The sequence below is a fragment of the Oryctolagus cuniculus genome, chromosome 9, assembly GCF_051225735.1.
Source record: "Oryctolagus cuniculus isolate XC-2025 breed Fujian yellow rabbit chromosome 9, ASM5122573v1, whole genome shotgun sequence".
Classification (NCBI taxonomy): domain Eukaryota; kingdom Metazoa; phylum Chordata; class Mammalia; order Lagomorpha; family Leporidae; genus Oryctolagus; species Oryctolagus cuniculus.
In genome coordinates, this window is record NC_142875.1 from 35,418,004 (window position 1) to 35,437,566 (window position 19,563).

The 19,563-nt window shown below is 37.7% G+C and overlaps 1 protein-coding gene across 32 annotated transcripts in view; it reads left to right on the forward strand.

Annotated features, from left to right (window-relative positions):
- MYCBP2 (MYC binding protein 2) overlaps positions 1-19,563 on the forward strand; it is a 303,498-nt gene that overhangs the window by 222,372 nt on the left and 61,563 nt on the right. For 10 of the 32 annotated variants that reach the window (XM_051850575.3, XM_051850577.3, XM_051850583.3 and 7 more), the window contains 2 exons: positions 1,183-1,362; positions 16,613-16,714. The exons of 3 other annotated variants lie outside the window; for them this stretch is intronic. In XM_051850575.3, coding sequence (XP_051706535.3) covers positions 1,183-1,362; positions 16,613-16,714 — 282 coding nt within the window. Of the gene's footprint in view, positions 1-1,182; positions 1,363-6,853; positions 6,878-16,612; positions 16,715-19,563 lie in introns of those variants that run through there. 19 more of the 32 variants (XM_051850578.3, XM_070048693.2, XM_070048694.2 and 16 more) reach the window with 4 other exon arrangements.

The window sequence follows — 19,563 nt, forward strand, 5'->3', positions numbered from 1 at the left end:
AAAATATTTTGATGGAGCAAATAAGTGTTAACAAACTCAAATTTGATTAAATGTATCTAAATTTTATTTATTTATTTATTATTTTTGATGGGCACTCCCATTGTTTTAACTTTCTCCTATCCAAGATCAAGGAATTATTTTTGTGCAAAGTTTATTTTTAACCTTAAAGCAATATTTTATTAAACTCTTTATAATCTAACTATTCTATGTAATCTACAATACTTATTAATAAAAAACAAAAGTAAATACCTTGTACATATAGTTCTTTCCATTGAAAACTGTCCCATTTGGTGCTTCAGTTGAAGTGTTCATTTATGAAATTTTATATTTAAGAAATATGACTGGAAAACTATTGACTAGTTTCTGCATCAACTTATCTGGAGATGATTTTCCCCTCTTTAGCATAATTTAAATTACTTAATTTACATATCCTTATAAATAAAGAATTATCTACCCAATTATATTATTTCTTATCTTTAAAAATATTTTCTCTCAAATTCCTTTTTATGTAGTTAGAAGAAAAATAGCAGAATCATATTTAAGTCACTATTCAAATCAGGAGACTTACATTCCTTTTTATCTTAAAGGATTTAATGGATTTTTATATTACCCATCCAAACAAAAAGCTCATGTTCTTTAGAATTTCTTTGGCAGTAACAGCATAGAAAAGGAAAGTATTAATTTCTACCTTTAACGTAAATATAATGTTTAGTTAATAACGTGTACTTCATCCCCATTGATTGTAGATTTTAAAGAAAAACTACTCATATGATTGGTGTGTTTTCTGCATTAACGACACTGCAAATGAGTCAGGTTGGCATTTGTCATTGTTGGGCATCATGGAGATTTACAGTACTGAGATTTTTATTTACATTTGTACACTGTCGAAGCAACTTGTCATTGATTCTTCATACACTCTTTATCCTCCCATAAATAATGCAAAAATTGTGAATTTAAATAAACTTATTTTTGTAGGTGAACTGCTATATAAGATGTGGTGGAGTGCTTCCATTTGGGGGAAAAAAAAAAAAACAGGTTGCAAAGTTTAGTCCCTAATTTGAGGACAATGATCAGCAACTTCCACACATTTCTGCATTGGCCCAGGTTTATTTAGTGTTTAACTGAATGTCATAAAGCACCATTTTCTTTGCCATTTGGGATGTTAATGATAACAAGTTGTAGTTTTGACTGTTTTGCCCGCTGCAGGTGACCAACTGAGTGCCATATTGAATTCCATTCAGTCACGGCCCAATCTCCCAGCTCCTTCCATCTTTGATCAAGCTGCAAAACCTCCCTCTTCCCTAGTCCACAGCCCATTTGTGTTCGGACAACCCCTTTCCTTCCAGCAGCCTCAGCTTCAGAGTAAGTCTGTCAGCCTTACCTGCCTCATGAAGCATTTCTGAAGCTTTGTTCTGAGTTGTCTAGCAGTTAATAATTAGTTATCAACTCCCCAGGCTGGTTTTGCTTGGTTGGGATGTTGTGGCCACCCATTTTTGAAGTATGTAAGCTATTCTTAGCTAAGGCATTATATAACTATTTATGCTCTATTTTAATTGCAGTATCAGGAAATACATACTATAAAAGCTGTTAAGAAAGGTATTTGTGGTTCAAAATTTTCTTTATTATGCATGACTGTGGTAAGCATCAGTTCCAGGGATAACTTTCATTGCTTTATGTTGGATTTTTATTACTTTGAGATGCTCCAATAGAATAGGTCTATTTCACTACACCAGTGAGTAGAAGAGAAACTGTATTTCTTTGGGTAGATTTGTTTGTTGCTTTTAAGTGCATTTGATATATATGAATTATACAGCAATTTAGGTTTCCAGATATTTTCAAGTTGTGTTTTCTCTTTCTTTTTATTTTGGTGCAGCTACAATTTGTTATTTGGTTACAGTTCTGCCTTCTAGGATTGGGCCTGCCTTTCACCCATGATTACAACTCACCTTAGTTTGGAACATTAGACCCAAACCAAGTACACTTACTTGATAGTTTTTCTTAAAAACCTCCTGAGCCTTCCACATAGACCTCTCCAAACCCTAGGCAGTATGACAACAATGTGTTCTTGGCATTTAGTTCTTATACTGACTCTCCAATATATAAACACATTAACTGCATGAGGAAGTTTCCGAAAGTCTCAATTTGTGCACCCATTGTTTGAATTCAAATGCACGACCTCTTTGCTTTGACAAAGTGCATTCATGCTTAGGGTAAAGTTATTTATCTAAAAAGTATTTTGATAACTGTTACTAGACTTAAGAGAATGCCAGCTGATTTCATTTTGATTAACAATCAGAGAAGTGTATAATTAGAAAATTGTGCCGTTCATTATTATTAAACATCTCAGGTAATGATAATACAAAGGATAAACTTTTTCACATTTGCACTTTATATTAGGCAAGTTTAATTAATGAGATTAATTAGTTTGGAAATATAAATACTCTTGATTTCTAGATTATCATCATCTCTATTCATACATGATGTTCACTTGAATCGTCTTAACACAAGAATTTCAGGGAAACAATTTTGACCTATATGTGAAATAACTTTTCCTCTGTGAAAAGCATTATTGTGAAGACTTAGCTTACTAATTTTATGTAGCAACAAATTTTTACATTTAGACATACTCAGGTTGTAAGAAGTTTTAAAGGACTGGGAGCAGAGGAGAAGGGAAAAGAAATCATAATCAGAAAAGTCATTTTAGAAAATCCAACTCTGTTCATTTTTCCCATTCAGTTTTTTAAAGAGAAATTGCTCTGGTAGAGTTATAGCAGCAGACAAAAGACCTAAGGTCTAAGGATCTTTTTGTTCCACCTAGAGGGTCATTGCAAGTTTTCACAGAAGCAAAGTATAAGTACTTTTTTTTTTTTTGTTTTTTTTGCTTACCATTTTTTTGCTTACTATTTCAAAACAATATAAAGATCATAATAAAATGAGATTTGTTTTCATAGAGAATAGCAGGTTTCTAAGGGACATGTGTCAGCGTAATGTGATATATGTTGTACATAGAGGTATCAGTTCTACCAGTTCCATTACCTTCATCTTGGAGCAAATTTGAAATCATGGCCTAGACATCTCTGAAATGCCAAGTTTCTGAATCACTTCTTACCTGTGCTCCAACAGTAAGTTTGATCTTTTTATAAACCTTATTCTCAACAGAATATCATGGAAATTCCATTAAGCTGCTCTTAATCTTTAGCATAGCTGAAGAAGGTACAGAATCTGAAAATGACTTAGAATTGCATTTTTCATGTCATATCAGGAAAAATCATTGTGGGAAAAATAATTGTGACAGGATGCTCTTTTTTTTAAGATTTATTTATTTATTTATTTATTTGAAAATCAGAGAGAGAGACAGAGAAAGAGAGAGAAGTCTTCTATCCACTGGTTTACTACCCAGTTGGCCCCAACAACCAGAGTTGCACCAATCCAAAGCTGGTATCCAAGAGCTTCTTCTGGGTCTCCCATGTGGGTACCAGGACCCAAGCACTTGGGCCATCTTCCAGTGCTTTCCTAGGCCGTAGCAGAGAGCTGGATAGGAAGCAGAGCAGCCAGGACTCGAACCAGCGCCCATATGGGATGCCAGCACTGCAGGTGGCAGCGTAACCTGCTATGCCACAGCGCTGGCCCCATGGATGCTCCTTAACACTTCCCTGGTAATCCACTCTTGTGGAGTCTCACTACAGTGCACCCCATCAGCACTTCCTCTTGCTTTTGAATCACTCATTCATACTGAACTTCCCTGTACTGATGATTAAAATGAGCATCATTTTGTCTTGGGCTTATTTTGAGATACTAAAATAAAACATGTGTAGAAGACCATGTTTACTAAGATTTGCTTGTACTGATAGTCACCACTATGTGCTAAACACCATACTGAAGCCCAGACATGCTCATTGGGGAAAGCTCTGTTATCTCCATTGTACAATAAGGACTAAGGGTCTTAGGATAAATGATTTGCTTTAGTAAAATAGTAAAATAGGAGAGCCAGGACTCAAGGCCAGTTCTACTGATTACAAAGGCCATTTTAAAGGCCTTGCCTACATAAATAATGCAAAATGTATTCTTTAATATATATTTTTAAAGTTTCTGTTTAGTTCTAGCATCTAGACTGTTAGCTTTGTTGTTCATTTAACTTTATCTTTTGCTTTTCATAGTTTAACTTTTTTTGTTTGTTTGTTTGTTTGTTTTGGCAGGCAGAGTTAGACAGTGAGAGAGGGAGAGACAGAGAAAAAGGTCTTCCTTCCGTTGGTTCACCCCACAAATGGCCGTCACGGCCAGTGCACTGCAGCCGGCCCGCTGTGCCGATCCAAAGCCAGGAGCCAGGTGCTTTCCTCCTGGTCTCCCATGCAGGTGCAGGGCCCAAGCACTTGGGCCATCCTCCACTGCACTCCCGGGCCACAGCAGAGAGCCAGACTGGAAGAGGAGAAACTGGGACAGAACCGGCGCCCCAGCTGGGACTAAAACCTAGGGTTGCAGTGCCAGCCAACTTCTTTTTTTTCTTTAAGATTTATTTATTTGAAAGGCAGTGTTACAGAGAGGCAGAGGCAGAGAGAGAGAGAGAGAGGTCTTCCATCCACTTGTTCACTCCGTAGATGGCCACAATGGCCGGAGCTGCGCCGATCTGAAGCCAGGAGCCAGTAGCTTCTTCCTGGTCGCCCATATGGGTACAGGGGTCCAAGGACTTGGACCATCTCCCACTGCTTTCCCAGGACATAGCAGAGAGCTGGATTGGACGTGGAGCAGTCAGGACTTGAACCTGCGCCCATATGGGATGCTGGCACTGCAGGCAGCGGCTTTTTCCACTAAAGCACAGTGCCGGCCCCTAGTTTAAGATGTAGCACTAATATTAAAGACAAAAGATTTTTCTCAATGTTTTAACTCAAGTTCCCATCAACTAGGTAAATTCTACAAAGATACATATTAACTGCCCCGCATTTAAACTTAGGTATTTCTGTAAGCATTATTATCAGCAATATTTAGAATTTTTTCCCTTACAAGTAGGTTTTTCCGCTAGTCTTTGAAATTTAAAGTAATCTGGGGCCGGTATTGTGGCCTAGTTGGCTAAGCCTCCACCAACACCACTGCTGGAATCCCATATGTATGCCGGTTCAAGTCCCTACTGCTCCTCTCCCTATCCAGTTCTCTGCTATGGCCTGGGAAAGCAGCTAAGATGGCCTAAATGCTTGGCTCCAGATCAGCCCAGCTCTGACCCTTGTGGCTATCTGTGGAGTGAGCCAACAGATGGAAGACCTGTCTGTTTATCTCTCCCTCTCTCAAATAAATAAATAAAATAATTTAAAAAAAAAATAAAGTAATCCATCATGTTAAATTAATTTGGTAATTTTTAATTAGCAGTTATTTTTATTGTAAATACATATTTTTTCAACTGTTATTCTAATGAGAGAATAATTACAGCAATGAAAATCTTACATGCTTAAAATGGGTTTGCATGCAAGAGAGTGAGAGAGGTGTACATATAAAAATTTTCTATACTGTTCTACAGTTTACTTTTTTTATTCTAAAATTGGAATTTGTAAACAGTTTGGCAGTAAGTTTCCAGTGGACTGAAGCTTGCCGACCTTCTTAATGAATATTACATTCCTTATTTTCATTAACTTTTTTCTATTCCTTTTAGAAGTATCATTTTATGTCTTTTAGCTCCTAATAGTACCTCACAATTATAGATATTCAGGGAGTATTTGACTATAGATATCATGCATTTCTTGTAATCTTGTGATAGATACTCCAGTATTTACTCAGAGTATAATACATCTTTAGAGAAATAAATTTCTCTCAGCAGTAAATTGGTAAAGTAATTAAATTACTGAAGTAATAAAAACCAGCTATACCATGATGTCTAATAATTCTATATTTACATGAATTCTAAGCAAGATTCTCAGAACTAAAAACTATTTCAGATGATTATGTGTAGTATAGCATTTTGTCATTTTCTACCCATCATCCAAGAGACTAAATAGTTTACCATTAGAAATGGTAAAGTCTAAGTTTACTGTTCTCTCAGAAACTTTGAATTTGGAATGTATAATTTATGTCAGAGTGTGTTGGTGTAATACTTTCAAGCCCTTGCAGCAAAAGGTTTTCTATTATACTCATATGAAAAATGTTTAAATTTGTTAAATGTGGAAGAAGCCTCATTTGGGTATCTGCATGGATATTTATTTACATAAGAAAATATTAACATGTACAAAAGTGCTGTGTCTACATGACTTGTAGAGATGCAGTCATTTGATTTTCTGCTCAGATTTCCCCTCCAAGCAACTTGGAGATATTTGATGTTTCCCAACCGTAATGTTAGTTCATCCCTAAAATGGGATACCTGGTAAATGTTACCTGATAATATTGTTGCTGTAAATGAAGATACTTTGTGTCGCTCATGAGCTCAGGAAGATGTGGAAGAAGGCATTGTCTGGGAAAGCAGTCTATTCTCAGTGTAGAATGAATTGTAAGAAGGAATTTTAAAAGAGACAAATAAGTTTTCCTACCTACTTCTCAGTCAATTTTTATAGCAAGGGCAGGAGAGAGAAAAAGAAATGTGTATATAGAATATTTCTTTGTTTTGAGATTAATTTACTATAATGAGACTATGTGCAGATGTTAGTTTGAATTTTAATAGAAGTATCAGCTTTCTATATAAGACTTGGATGACATTTCTGTCCTGGACTACAATCACAGCACAGCATTTATCTGTGTGTTTGCTTACTGTGAAGCTGTGTGAATAGAGCACTTGATTTAAGATTAGGACAACACCAGTGTTTTTATTTTCTATTCTCCCCTCCAACTAGTTTTTTGACGCTAATCTGCTTCCTAAATTCCTTTTCTGCTCCTACAGAAAAATGATACAATGGCTTTCTATCAAGATTTTGAGAACTGAAGGCCAGCTTTTGTTCAAGTACTAAAGTTCAATAAAAGTTTTCACACTGGAACCTATGCCATCTGTCACAGCAACCAGTAGATTTAAATTAGTTTTGGCTGTAACATCTCCAGCATCTCTTCAGATCCTTATTGTTTTACTCATGTGTGTCAACTTCTTTCAGCTGAGCCATCTCCTCTGCGGTATATGAAAGCGCTGGCCCCAGTCCTTGTTTCTTCATTAGCAGTCTCTTCATCCTCTGTTCACTTCGTCCTAAGATTTCAAACTAAAGGGAATACACAGGTTGTTTATAAGGCATTGTGTTCTAGCGCCTTCTCTTGTCTAGATCTGATCTTTTATCTCTTCTCTCTCCCCACCTCCTTATTGGCTTCTCTGTTTATTCCACCCCTTGTTACCACCTCTCTTCAGATGTCTTATTCATTCTTCCCTTTACTCACCTGTTTTTTATTACATGTTTATGCTACACTATGTTATGGAGACCAATCGGTAAAGAAAATCCAATTACTGTTCTTGCAAGTCTTCTGGAGTGTGTAGGATACAATTGTGTTTAAGAGAAAAATTGATAACATGGTTTAAATGCTACAGGAATAGCATTTCACAGGATGTAAAGGAAACAAAACATTCTTGGCTCAACTAGGGGAGTTTAGGTTGGAGAAGGCATTCAAGAAAGAGGCAGTTTCTACTCAGAATGTTAAAGGATTCACAGTCATTTATCAGGAATGGGAGGCTGGGGCTGGAAAAGGAGGTAAAACTAGCATTCCAACTGTGAATATAATATGAGCCTATAAGAGCCATCTATTAAAGCAGTAAATATTTCTTGAGCACCACCTACATGCCAGGTATAGTTCTAAGCACTGGTCATGCAAAGAGGCCAGTTTATAATCCAGTCAGTAATCCAGGTAAAAAGTGATGGTTGCTTTACCAGAGCAGTAGCCAAGGAGATGGTAATAGGAATACTTGATATATTTTTAAGGGATATCACCAAGATTTGCTTAGAATAAACAAGCAGTAAGAAGAAGGAAGTAGTAAAAGATTAATCTAAGTTTTCTGATCAGACATTTAGAAGAATATAGTTCCATTATTAAGATCATTGCAGCAGGAGCCATTGTTTTGATGCAGCAGGTTGAGCCACTATTGCCAGCATCCCATATTGGAGTTCTAATTTGAGTTCCACTCTGCTCTGTTTCTGATTCAGCCTTTTGCTAATGCACCTGGGAAGGCATTGGAAGATAGTTCAAGTGCTTGGCCCCCTACCACCTTTGTGGGAGACCCAGGTGGCTTCTTGTTTTGGCCTGAACCAGCTCTAGCTGTTGGAGCCATTTGGGAAGTAAGCCAACAGATGGATGATAGCACTCTCTGTGTCTTCTCCTCTCTCTTTGTTGATCTCCCTTTCAAATAAATAAAATATATAAATAAATCTTTAAAAAGACAATTGCAGCAGGATCAAGTTAGTGAGTAATAAAAAGGGTTTCACTTTTGACATCATATAGGTAAAACTACTATTATATAATAAACTCCAGAACTTCTGCACTGTATCTCATTACTTGCACTGAGCAAAATTAAATGTTTATATTTTAGTGCAGGCTTCTCATCCTTAGCAATAAATTGTCTCATTCTGCCTTTAGTTTAAGAAATCTACACCAACAGAGGCCCAACAAGTTGTCTACCTATCAATTGGAAATTGAGAGAGATCTCAATGTCTTGCCCACATCTTACAGTTAGCTGACAAATTCTAAGTCTCACTCACTCTAGTGGCATTTTTTTTTTTTTTTTTTTTTGACAGGCAGAGTGGACAGTGAGAAAGAGACAGAGAGAAAGGTCTTCCTTTTTTGTTGGTTCACCCTCCAATGGCCGCCGCGGCCAGCGCGCTGCGGCTGGCGCACCGCACTGATCTGATGGCAGGAGCCAGGTACTTCTGGTCTCCCATGGGGTGCAGGGCCCAAGTATTTGGGCCATCCTCCACTGCACTCCCTGGCCACAGCAGAGAGCTGGCCTGGAAGAGGGGCAACCGGGACAGAATACGGCGCCCTGACCGTGACTAGAACCTGGTGTGCTGGCGCCGCAAGTTTGAGGATTAGCGTAGTGAGCCATGGCGCCGGTATCTAGTGGCATTTTTTTTCCAACTACATCTCAGTGACCTTACATGGACTGTAAGAATTAGAAAACAACAAGAAATCATGTAAGCCAACTTTATTTTATTTTATTTTATTTGAAAGGCACAGTTATCAGAGAGAGGAAGAGAGAGAGAGATTGATTGATTATTCACCCACTGGTTTGTTCCCCAGACTCCCTAACAGCCAGAGCTGGTCCAGGCGAAAGCCAGGAGTTAGAACTCCATCTGGGTCTTCCACATGGATGGCAGGGGTCTACTTATTTGACCCATCATCTGCTGCCTCCCAGGCACATTAGCAGGAAGCAAGATCTGAATAGGGAGCACTTGGATATGGGATGCAGGCATCCCAAACCTTCACTTAATCTTCTGCGCCAAAATACCTGCCCTCTATCCTTATTTTATGCCTCAAATTCCTAACATCCCTGACAACCTTTTGCAGATGGATGATTCTTGGTATCATGGCTGTTCTGATTGTCTGCACTTGGCAGGAAGATGATCACTACCCACCCCCCCATAGTGAAAGACAAAATAGAACATTTCCCTCTACTTTATTTGTAGTAAACCACTTACCTCTATTTTGAAGCAGTGAACTACTACCTGCGTTTTTCTTCTTTCACCAGATATTACTTTGAAAACACTTTTGTTTGTGGTTTAGATTTTAGCACTCTTTGTGCCAAATAAGTGTTATATCCTGACAGTATCACATCTGGAAGCAGAATCATGTTAAGTTTAAATGTAACCACTCAATCAGAGGGCCTGTGTTCTGTGATGTGTACTTATTACTTTTCCCTTTCAACAAATTTGCAATTTGTGGAAAATGTTATTGGTTGAGGATCAATGCCTGTATTTTCTGGGAAGTTTTTGAAGCTGTTTTTTCTAAGGCATAGGCCATCCCAAACTCTGAAATGATATGCTTTTTCCAAATGTTATTTCCCCTAACCAGGTTTACTAGAGATTTGCTATGTATTCAGTAATATGCTATGTATGTTTTATGACAGGGAAGTTATATCTAGAAGTCAGAGAAATATATTTTGAGCAGTATCTGTTGTATGTATTTCCTTCCATTTTCTTTTCTAAACTTAGATTGGATGGATGTTATAGACCACTGTAAAACTTATTTTTATCTTTACCTTTTGGTTGGGATCACACTGAATCTGTAAATTGCTTTGGATAGTATGGACATTTTGATATTAATTATTCCAATCTATAAACATGGAGGATGTTTACATTTTTTTGTGTCTTCTTCTATTTCTTACTTTAATATTTTCTAATTTTCATTGTAGAAATCTTTCACATCCTTGGTTAAATTTATTCCAAGGTATTTAAATTTTTTGTAGCTATTCTGAATGGTACCAATCTTCCAAGTTCTTTCCCAGCCATGGCATTTTTTATGTATACAACGACTGTTGATTTTTATTTGTTGATTTTATATCCTGCAACTTTACCAAACTCTCTTATGAGTTCTGATAGTTTCTTTTTTTTTTTTTATTTGACAGGTAGAGTTATAGACAGTGAGAGAGAGAAACAGAGAGAAAGGTCTTCCTTCCATTGGTTCACTCCCCAGATGGCTGCCACAGCCAACGCTGCGCCGATCCGAAACCAGGAGCCAGGTGCCTCCTTCTGGTCTTCCATGCGGGTGCAGGGCCCAAGCACTCCACTGCCCTCCTGGGCCGCAGCAGAGAGCTGGACTGGAAGAGGGGCAGCCAGGACTAGAACCTGGCACCCACATGGGATGCTGGTGCCGCAGGTGAAGGATTAATCAAGTGAGCCACGGCACTGGCCCCCTGATAGTTTCTTAGTAGAGCCTTTTGGTTCCCCCTGTATATAGTATCATTAAACTGACAATCTTGTTCTAGCTTTCATTACTCTGTAATTTTTCCCCATCTTCAATATGGTAAGCTTCTGGTCCATTCACATAATTCCATTTATCTTCCTAAATATATATTTTAAAGAAGGATACTTTTTCTACTGATAATAGTGATATTGCATCTAAAATCTGTGGTATTATGCATACACAGATACCATGGAATATTATTTGGCTATAAAAAGAATGACATTCTATCACAATTATAGACATGTATAGCATGAACAGAATACAGTGAAATTTGAACACTGTTAAAAGACTTACTTGGCCATCGCCGCAGCTCACTAGGCTAATCCTCCGCCTGCGGCGCCGGTACCCCGGGTTCTAGTCCCGGTTATTCCTCTTCCAGTCCAGTTCTCTGCTGTGGCCCAGGAAGGCAGTGGATGATGGCCTAAGTGCTTGGGCCCTGCACCCGCTTGGGAGACCAGGAGGAAGCACCTGGCTCCTGGCTTCGGATCGGTGCAGCGCGCCAGCCATAGCGGCCATTTGGGGGGTGAACCAACGGCAAAAGGAAGACCTTTCTCTGTCTTTCTCTCTCACTGTCTAACTCTGACTGTCCAAAAAAAAAAAAAAAAAAAGACTTACTTACAAAACTTCCCCAGGTTCTATTAAATCTTTGTTAGGATTGTATTTACTAGTTTTACCAAGACCATAAAATATATAACTCCTGTATTTACTGTCTTCTCAACATTGAGAAACTATGACTGGTCATTGTAGCCCAGCAGGTTAAGCCACTTGCTTGCATGCCAGCATCCCATATCAGAGAGGCTGTTCGAATCCCAGATACTTTGCTTCTGATCCAGCTTCCTGCTAATGCACCTGGTTTAGCAGTGGAAGATAGCCCAAGTACTTGGCCATGTGCTTACCATTTGGGAAACAAGGGTGGAATTCCCCGTGGCTTTGACCTGGCCCAACCCTGACTGTTGTGGCCGTTTGGAGAATGAACCAGCATATAGAAGTTCTTTCTCTCGCTCTGTCGCTCTGGCTTTCAAATCTTTAAACAAAAATCAAGTACTACACAAGATGAGAAGAGTGTTACATGCTGAAGATTATTTCTACCTGTTGTTATTTGTAGTTTCATAATATAATGTTCTTTGAAAAAGCAAATTCTCATCAACATTATTGCCCATTATCAGAATATTTAGTAGTGATGTTGGCATACGTACTGTGATTATATTCCTGTCCTCTTGAATGTAATGTATTGCCATTATATTGCCCTTCCTGATATGCCATTCACAGTTCTTTTAACACAGCCCACTAGTAATTTAGTAAATTATTATATGTATCACAGCTTGATGATAGCATATAATGGGAAATTAACAAAATTAATTAAACTGATTTTACTGCCAAATTTTACTCTACAAAGAAAAGATTTATTTAAAAGGCGGAGTTACAGAGTAAGAAGTAGAGGGAGAGGTACAGAAAGAGAGATCTACCATCTGCTGGTGCACTCCCCAGATGGCTTCAATAACCAGTGCTGAACGAGGTTGAACCCAGGAACCAGAAAATTCATCCATGTCTCCCATTTGGGTTCAGGGACCAAAGCACTTGAGCCATCCTCTGCTGCTTTCCAAGGTGCATTAACAGGGAGCTGAACCAGAAGTAAAGCAGCTGAGACTCAAACCAGTACCCATATGGGATGCTGGAGCTGCAGACAGGAGCTGAACCCACTGTGCCATAGAGCCAGCCCCTTTTTCCCTTTTCTAAAATAACTACTATAACTGGAATTTTACAAAAGATAAACATTGTTAAATTGCAGTACTTATGAGATTTTATATTAGAATCCGTGAAAAGTTAACCCTGATGGACTACTGACTTTGAGCTGTGAAATGTAACTTTATAATCATTGCTTAATGATTCAACACTCAAAAAGAGTATATGCCACTTTTTAAATCTCCTAGCCTGCAGTTGTGTATAATACAACCAAAATGTAACATGTTTCTTGATTTTTCCATAGGTAATTTATGAATCCAATGATATTCCCAAAAAAATCTGATACAGCAGAACTACACTTCCTCTTTGTTAAATTGAAGTCAGGTGCTCTCTCCATTTAAAAAAAAGTGCATTGTTTTATTATCATCAATACATAAAGAATTTTTATGTGTTATAAGCATCCCTAGTGGCATCTTTTTTTTTTCTTTAGAAGAAAAGATTTAGTTAGTTATTTGAAAAGCAGAGTGCCAGAAAGAAAGAGAAAATCTTCCATCTGCTGATTCTCTCTCCTAAGTGGCTGCAACAGTCAATGCTGGGGCCAGGCCAAAGCCAAGAGGCAGGAACTGCATCTGAGTCTCCCATGTGGGTGCTGGGGCCCAAGTGCTTGGGTCATCTTTTCGCTGCTTTCCCAGGTGCCTTATCAGGGAGCTAGAATAGAAGCAAAACAACCAAAACTTGAACCTACACTTAAATGTGGAATCTGGCATTGCAAGTAACAGCTTAACCCATTTCACCACAATGCCAGCTCTGAGAATTTTTTAAAGTACAATTTATGATGAACTATTAAATGAATTTTTTAAAGTACAATTTATGATGACTATCAAATGAAGAGAGCCAAGGAACATGATACTTGGGATCCAAAACAAAGAATAAATGATACTCGTGCAGGGTTGAGCACGAGTTTGAATCCTGGCTACTCCATTTCTGATCCAGCTCCCTTCAAATGTGCCTAGAAGAGCAGTGGAGGATGGCCTAAGTACTCATGTCCCTACCACCCATATGGGAGACCCTGATGGAGTCTCAGGCTCCTGGCTTTGGCCTCACCCAGTCTTAGCTGTTGCAGCCCTTTGGGGACTGAACCACGAGATGGAAAATCTCTCTCCCCCTCTCTCTCTGTACCTCTGCCTTTCAAATAAATAAATATAACTTTAAAAAGAAAACCATAGTGTTTGTGAGGGGAAATTATATACTAAACAACAACATTAACTTCAAATGGAGACTGGGGGAAAGTTCTGATTTTTGAAAATCATTTTTAATATTCTCTTCAGTGAACTACATGATACATTAAAAGAATCAAAACTTTATGGAAATAGATTAAATAATCGATTGTTTTTTCTATATTGTGGGATTTATTATGAAGAACATGTTTATTTAATCCCAGTCAAGTGTTCTATAAAAAGCAGATCAGCTTTTTTTCTGTTGTGCAGACATAACCACCTCTTTGAGAGTGCTTTTTTTTAAATAGAAAAATATAAATTCCTGAAAAACTTGACTGTAACTTTTCACAGTATGATCAAACATGAACAAATTTTGTAAAAATCAAATACAGAACAATTGTTATTTCCAGTCACAGCTTAATTTCTTAAGTCATTTAATAGTAGTATTTTTTAGACTTCCACTTCAGAAAGTAAATGTTTCTTCTTTGTGTGTGTGTGTGTGTGTGTGTGTGTGTGTGTGTTTGGACAGGCAGAGTTAGACAGTGAGAGAGAGAGAGAGAGAGAAAGGTCTTCCTTTTTTTTCCGTTGGTTCACCCCCCAAATGGCCGCTATGGCAGGAGCTGCGCCTATCTGAAGCCAGGAGCCAGGTGCCTCTCCTGGTCTCCCACGCGGGTGCAGGGCCCAAGTACTTGGGCCATCCTCCACTGCCTTCCCAGGCCACAGCAGAGAGCTGGACTGGAAGAGGAGCAACTGGGACAGAACCAGTGCACCAACCGGGACTAGAGCCCGGTGTGCTGGCGCCACAGGTGGAAGATTAGCCAAGTGAGCCATAGCGCCAGCCAATGTTTCTTCTTTTCCACTCTGAATAATACCTCAGTATGTATCTCTCAAGGCTCTGTAACTTATTGAAAAGCTTTCAAGGCCATTTGGCTTCAAACCCTATCCCAGAGTTTGTCCTTGAGCCTCTAATATCTTATCTTGGAAGTGTGCTTGTATTTTTTCACATTTCTGTTTCTGGGTGCTTCCAGGTAAAATAAGATTCTTCTGAGTTCCTGCTTCTGTGTCTTCTGCTATACCTGCTCCTCATTGGTTTTAGCAACCAAGCCATGAGACTGTCCCTACACTGGCAGTATGAATTCCCCTCAAATTAACTCTTCCACTCAGAAGCTGCTGCCCTTCCATTCCAGGTCTTGAAAATGAAAATACTTCATTCTCCTCTTTGTTTTTACTGATGGTTCCAGACTATGCAATGGATGTTAAAAAACATCAGAATTCATTTTGCAGAATCTGATCCCTTTGGCATTGTACAGAGTTGTTCAGAAAGAAAGATGTTCACAACTATTAAAATCCTAATGCCTTTAAAATTATATTAAAATGATATTGTGCATGTATGTGACTGTCCTCGCCACCTATTCTTTCTTGAACCCTATTGTATTAGAATTTTAATCCCTATCCACAGAAACTGCCCCAGTCAGTCTGGTGTCTTTCTTGCCCAATTCAGTTGTTGAATTTAAGATCTCATTTTAGTTACCTATCACAGTATTTGATGGAAAGATCTCTCCTTCTTCACTTGCCTGCTAGGTGTTTGCTACTTCTCCGCCTGCTCGTTTCTAGTCTCCTTTCTGTATCCCCATCTATTCCATATCCCAGGAATGTCCAAGGGCGTTAGCCTCTTCAGGCCCCACTCCCTAAGTGAGCTGACATAGTCGTAGAGGATTACACAACATTTGTAGCTTAAGATTCCTGTGTTGATCAATACCTAATTTAATAGAGAGTTGTTCACCTCTCTCTCTCTCTCTCTCTCCCTCCCATCACCCACAGTTAAACTCTACAAAAAGCAGGGACTTTGGTCCTATTATCACTGGATCTCCAATACCCAGAACAATGCCTGACACAAACTCAGTGTCTTAAACTGAATGACGTTTGTAGGTGTGGGTTACCCATCACCTTAGCTGTAATTGTGAATTACTCAAAAGCAGTACTTCTGCTATTTTAAGAAAAGTATATATTTCATTTATTTTTTCAATAATATTAAGAAATTTATCTCCTGTTAGCCTTTATTTGTTCCAACTCATGTGATTAATTTTATTTTTAATGTCATGAGTTAAAAGTTTAAATAGTGAATTCTTTACAGATCTAGATAGAGGTTTTTTTAGCTTACTGATTTTAAGGGTCTTTTTCAGTCTTTGAAAAACAACTATTGTTAGATACTTCATTTTCTCCATGATTCATCAGCATGTCTAACATTTTCTGGTGACTTATAAATTTTCTTTGTTCTTTTGTTATAAGACTTTCTATAAACAAAATTTGGTATTTCAGAGATAGGGTCTACAGAGCAAACACTGAATACTGAGGTTGGTACTCAGGAAAGGAACCCAACATAAATATACACATGGATCCATTCTGAGACACATACTAGAAAATCATGGCATGAATCCATTCAGAAAACCAAGTGATAGTTGGTTAAACTGTGATTAACATACCTTCATCTCGCACTATTTAAAAATCGCTTATTAGTAGCCTTTATTTTATTAGTAAATGAGCACCAAATTAATGAAAACTGAGCTAAAGAAATATTAGTATAAAAGAAATGTTCAAATTTAATTTGTCAGAGCTAAAGCATTACAAACTAGTAAGTTATCACATTAGTACATACTAACAATTATCAGCCTAAATTGATTAATTAGATATATCTTTTCAGATTTAATTTTAGAGAAATTTAAACTTGTTGGAAAAATAGCTGAACAGAAACGTGTTAATAGTGTTTAGTTGCATACCATTTGAAATGTTTTGTTTTTGCTTGTGTTCTTTGCTAAATTTTTTTTTCCATTGAATCTGTGCTGCTTCTTTGCCAATGTTTTCCACTGTAGAATCTCCATCTCGCAACCTTGCTTCTCGTGAGCGCATTTACAAAAATTATGGTGTAGCTGGGCCTGCCTCTGCTCTCTCATCTCTGTCTCACAAACTGAAGGGTGGGTATACGTGCATTCATGGATGGGCCATTCTTAGTGAATGTGGGAAGTGTCAATAAAAAGTTTGAATTCACCTCAACCATTTTCATCTCATTCCATTTTTTTAAAATTAAACTTTACCATTTTATTTAAAATTTCATATGTTTGGGGTAATTTATGACGTATCTTTTCAGTATTATAGTATAGATTATCCTAATTGCTATGCATGTGTATTGTATCTGTAAGGTAAATAGTAGCCTTATATTTAAGTTTTCAGCTTTATGAGAACTTAATAAAATAGGGATACAGAAGTAAAGAAATGCCAAATTTGGGGAGTTTTAAAAATAATTCTTGTCAGAACAAAATGATATGTGTGTAAGATACAAAGCACCTTATAGTCTATAAGAATATAGTATTTTATGTGACAGTTTAGTCTTAAACTCATTTTGCTGTTATCTAATGTAAAACTATTTTATCTTTTAGCTTTTTATGAGAAACATTTTGATAACTAAAGTTTTTGTAGTTTCATTTGCTATCAGAAAACATGTATATATAACCTACATGTCCTATCTGGAATGATTCCTTGTTGTAGAAAAAATTGCACAGGTCATTTAATGAATGAATACTTAACATTTGATGTGTTTAAATATACTAAATCTGTATCTGTTTATTCTGTGGACCTTTGAAGTTAGAAAACGTTTTGCCCACTGTGGCTTATACTTACACATTATAAAATATGATCACTTATGGGTGTGAAAATATTATGTATGTTATGAAGAATTTTAACAACATCTTTTTTAAAAAAACATTTATTTATTTATTTGAAAGAGTTACACAGAGAGAAGAGAGGCAGAGAGAGAGAAAGAGAGAGGTCTTCCATCCACTGGTTCACTCCCCAATCAGCCCCAATAGCTGGAGCTGCGCCAATCCAAAGCAAGGAGCCAGGAACATCTTCCAGGTCTCCCACTTGGGTGCAGGGGCCCAAACACTTGGGCCAACTTTTACTGTTTTCCCAGGCCACAGCAGAGAGCTGGATCGGAAGTGAAGCATCTGGGACTCGAACTGGAGCTCATATAGGATGCCGGAGCTTCAGACCAGGGCTTTAACCTGCTATGCCACAGTGCCGGCCCCAACAAAATCTTTTTTAATATTTTTTGATATTTTGAGCATCTGCTACAGACAAATGCACAACATTTGAAACCCAAATTATAAAGATAAGCATAAATTAGTTAGCATATGGACTTACCTCAACAAACAACATTTAAAAATATGTGACATATATTTTGAAAGTAAAATTTTCTAAAGGATTTCATTATAAACACCTCTGCTGTTATTCATGAACTGAACTCCAGCAGGTATTTAGCTTTCAGACCTGAAAATATTCACCATTACTAGAGCTGTAGAAACAAGGTATACTTTCTACTGTCTCTGTCGCAAACATTTGTGCTTATATATATATATGAGAAGTGCATTCCCTGTATAAGACACACTCCATTGTTCAGCCAGCCACAGGGGATATTTCCACTGTGAGAAAATACCCATCATTAAAACAAAAAAAAAAAAAAAAAGAAAAAATACCCATCATTGTGAATGCATACCCTTCAAGGATTATCTGTAGTGTCAGCATGGGTTCACCACTACTTTGCATGCAACATATGTGCAGAACAACTTTTAAGACATGTATGAGGCCAGTGGACAGTCTTTGTCAGGAACCCTTTTCATTGTTAGCAATCCTAAAACAAGTTGTCCTTTCATGTAAATGAGGGGAAAAAAAGTCTCTTTTAGTTCACAAAGTTGATTTTTTTTGAGAGAGACATGTACCAAATTTAAAAGATTTACTACTAATTTGTCTAGATTCATCATTATATATGGTTCAGGTTCTAAAAGAAGTGTGATGATAAAGGAGATAAAAATGATTCCAGCTCTCAAATAACAGATATCATATACTCAAATTAGTGGTCAGGACTACACTGATGTTTAATTCTACCAAATTAAATATATTTGTTTATAAAATTTTCTGTATACCATTTGGCAGTCAATTTGTATGAAATGAGCAGTTTCTTAAACTGCTTTGAACAGCTTGAAAACACTTGTCTACCAGGATCACATTTGTTTATCTCTGCTGTCCCAAGACAACCTCAGTATTTAGAATTCTTGGGGCTGGCACTATGGCATAATGGGTAAAGCCGCCACCTGTGTGCCAACATCCCATATCGGCGCCGGTTCAAGACCCGGCTACTTTACTTCCAATCCAGCTCTCTGCTGTGGCCCAGGAAAGCAGTGGAAGGTGGTCCAAGTCCTTGGGCCCCTGCACCTGCGTGGGAGACTGGGAGGAAGCTGCTGGCTCCTGGCTTCAGATCAGTGCAGGCTCCGGTGATTATGGCCATCTGGGGAGTGAACCAGCAGATGGAAGACCTCTCCCCCCACCCCACCCCACCCCTTTTTCTGCCTCTCCTCTCTCTGTGTAACTCTGACTTTCAAGTAAGTAAATAAATCTTTAAAAAATATGCATTTAGAATTCTTTTCTGTAGTGATTTTTCCCCCAATTTCCACCCAAATTTAGCCTAATCTTTTATACTGCATTTGAAAAAAAGCGCATGTATAAAAAGGAAATTCATGATAGAATAATAAAGGATTATAAGAAACTGAATAGCATTATGTTCAATAAAGTTTCTTTTATTCATCCATATTACCAAAATAATTATTCTAGACATTGCCATGTTGTGACTAAAATATTCAGTTGATCAATGTGCACTGAATAGGCTCTTTGCCATACACTGTTATTTTACCATAAGATTTCTCAGCTTGCAAGCATCTAACCCTTATGCAAAAATGGCTTCTGTCACCTCTGAGCTGTGGCCTTTGGAGCC